Here is a 2500-nt window from a genome sequence, read left to right as displayed (position 1 = left end):
CTGTCTGTCTGTGCCTGTCTGTCTGTCTGGTGGCTACAGTCTATCTAGAGCAGGGATGTCAAACTCAGGCCCGGGAGGCAAATTTAGCCCACTGCTCGATTTCATTTGGCCCTCGAGATAATTTTAAATGTGTATTACAGTTGGCCCACATAAACCATTAATATATAGAAAATATGACTTGGAGGCAAAACTTCGGGAATCCCAAGAATTATGAGTGGCTCCAGGTTAGTGTAGCAGCCCATACTAGCACATAGAAGCATATGATGGTACCAATACAGTATGATGGGAATGTGTTATTTGCCTAGTTTTAAGTATGAAGTGTGTACTTCATGGACACTTTCAGTGCGATTTTGAATAAATAATGAATTTGGCCCGCGACTTCATCCCACATTTTGATTTGGGCCCGCTATGAATGTGAGTTCGACACCCCTGAACTAGAGTATCTCTGTCTGTCTCACCCAGGTCGACGTCCTGGGAGTGTGGCCACTGGGAGAAGGGCAGGTTCTTGTAGAAGGCCTCCAGGATCTTCTCCTTCACCTGGCAGATGGTGTCGGTGTTCATCACTCGCACACTCACAGAGTCCATGCCACAAGCCTGGAACGAGACGTTGACGTTCTGTATGGACACACGCACACACACGCACACACACACATACACACACACACACACACAAAATGTCATTTTAGTGTCATCTGGAAAAAAAAACTCCATATATGAAGAGCAGAGGAGAAGAGTAAAGTTGTGTGGCGTAGAGATACTTTATTGATCCCTAAGGAAATTAAGAAAAACCTCAAACCACCAAAGTTCATTTTCAGAAATATGTTAAGCATTAAGAGGTTCTATTTCCAGTAAATCTCATAACAAGTTTGATTTCATAATACCTTTTTTTACTGGCAGCTATTCTTGCAGTGAATCTCTCGTGACCTACTGTACAGTATAATTGAAATATATCAGCTTCTAATAAAGTTGTATCCCTGACACCCCAACCCAACCCAACCCAAACAAAATCCATCCCCAGACCCGCCCCATCCCCAGCTGATAGGCAGACAGAGAGCCAGAGGCAGACAGCTGGCTAGCAGACCTGTGGTTTGGCCTCGATGTTCTCCCGGAGCAGCCACTCCTCGTTGAGGGTGTAGCGAGCCTTGCCCGTGATGGCGTCAATGGAGCCCTTGTTGATCTGCTGCTTTATGGCACACAGCAGGAGGAAGAAGGGCTCCCCTACTCTCTCCTGCACGCACACATACATACACACACAGCCAACAACAACAACAGCAACACCTTCAGCAGGACAATAGCATTAACATGAAAATAAATTGAAAAAGTTAAGAATACAATAGCGTTAACATGAAAAATAAATGAATAAAGAAGCCTTCGGCTGAAGCCCTCATCAGAAATCAAAAAGAAATCTGACGAGTGCTTCTTTATTCATTTATTTTTGAAGTTTGAGTTTATTCATCGACTAAGCTACGCCAGCTAAGACACCCAGTGTAGTGCATTAGAAGGTGTTGAGCGCGCTTCCTGATCTTAATACTGCTAACATGCCCTACCCAGTACCCAGTAATTTTGCTGTGTTGCTTCAGCACTTAAAGAGTCAAATTCAACAGTCATCTAGTTGTTCATACTCTCTCAAGTGCTGATTTACGGTAACGTTGCAAAATTTCCTGTGTGGGATGTTGGGATTAGGAGTGGAAGGTGAATGAAGCAAGAATGTACGACGCCAGCCAAGCAGGCCGACTAAAACGACATCAGAAACACAATAGGCTTACTGTAACAGCACATGTTAAGATTAGGAACATAAAGTGAATGTGGCAAGAATGCACGCTAACATCAAACACCAGAACTACACAGTGCTGCAGTGGAAACTCCTCGCATTTGAAAGGGTGAAGCTCTGAAAACGGTTATTATATGGGCAGTACAACTCCTGACATACAGGACTGCATATTCTTTCTGCCTGTATGCTTGATTAATCAGCCAATTGGATCCTTTGTGTGACTCAACATGGTTCAGGAACCATAATTTGAACCAAATGTGTAGCAGGAATTTCTAACTATCTGAATCCACGTTGGATTAATTGTATACCATGATAATGGGGATATGCAGCTCTTATATTAATGTATTTACACATTGTACTGTATTTAGAGTAATACAATGTAATAAATGAATACAATTTGGTTCTAATTGGGCAGGATTTAGTGCCTCCAGGCGGTTCATGAGCATTTTTTCGATTGGAAATGATCAGACAGACACATCTGGCAACCCAGCTGTGGAGCAGACCTTGAGGTAGCTGTACATGCAGATGGACATCCAGTTGGTGAGCATCTTCTCCACCACGCTCTCCGTGCGCCGCAGCATCAGCTTGGGGTTCTTGGAGGCAGAGGCATCGATCAGATCCACCAGCAGCTCCTTCATGATGCTGGTGTAGTACTCCAGTTTGCCATGGAGGGCGATAGTGAGCAGCGATGCTAGATTGCACCTGAGAGCAAGAGTGACACATTGGGTA

At 44.1% G+C, this 2500-nt stretch overlaps 1 protein-coding gene across 1 annotated transcript in view; it reads right to left on the bottom strand.

The window, feature by feature from the left end:
• plxnd1 (plexin D1) overlaps positions 1 to 2500 on the bottom strand; it is a 132333-nt gene that overhangs the window by 27534 nt on the left and 102299 nt on the right. Inside the window, exons 25-27 of the mRNA XM_063220614.1 lie at positions 2275 to 2473; positions 1082 to 1228; positions 459 to 615 (exon numbers count right to left, since the gene is read on the bottom strand). Coding sequence (XP_063076684.1) covers positions 459 to 615; positions 1082 to 1228; positions 2275 to 2473 — 503 coding nt within the window. The remainder of the gene's footprint in view (positions 1 to 458; positions 616 to 1081; positions 1229 to 2274; positions 2474 to 2500) is intronic.

The sequence above is a fragment of the Engraulis encrasicolus genome, chromosome 2, assembly GCF_034702125.1.
Source record: "Engraulis encrasicolus isolate BLACKSEA-1 chromosome 2, IST_EnEncr_1.0, whole genome shotgun sequence".
Lineage (NCBI taxonomy): Eukaryota > Metazoa > Chordata > Actinopteri > Clupeiformes > Engraulidae > Engraulis > Engraulis encrasicolus.
This window is presented reverse-complemented; position numbering and strand designations above follow the sequence as displayed.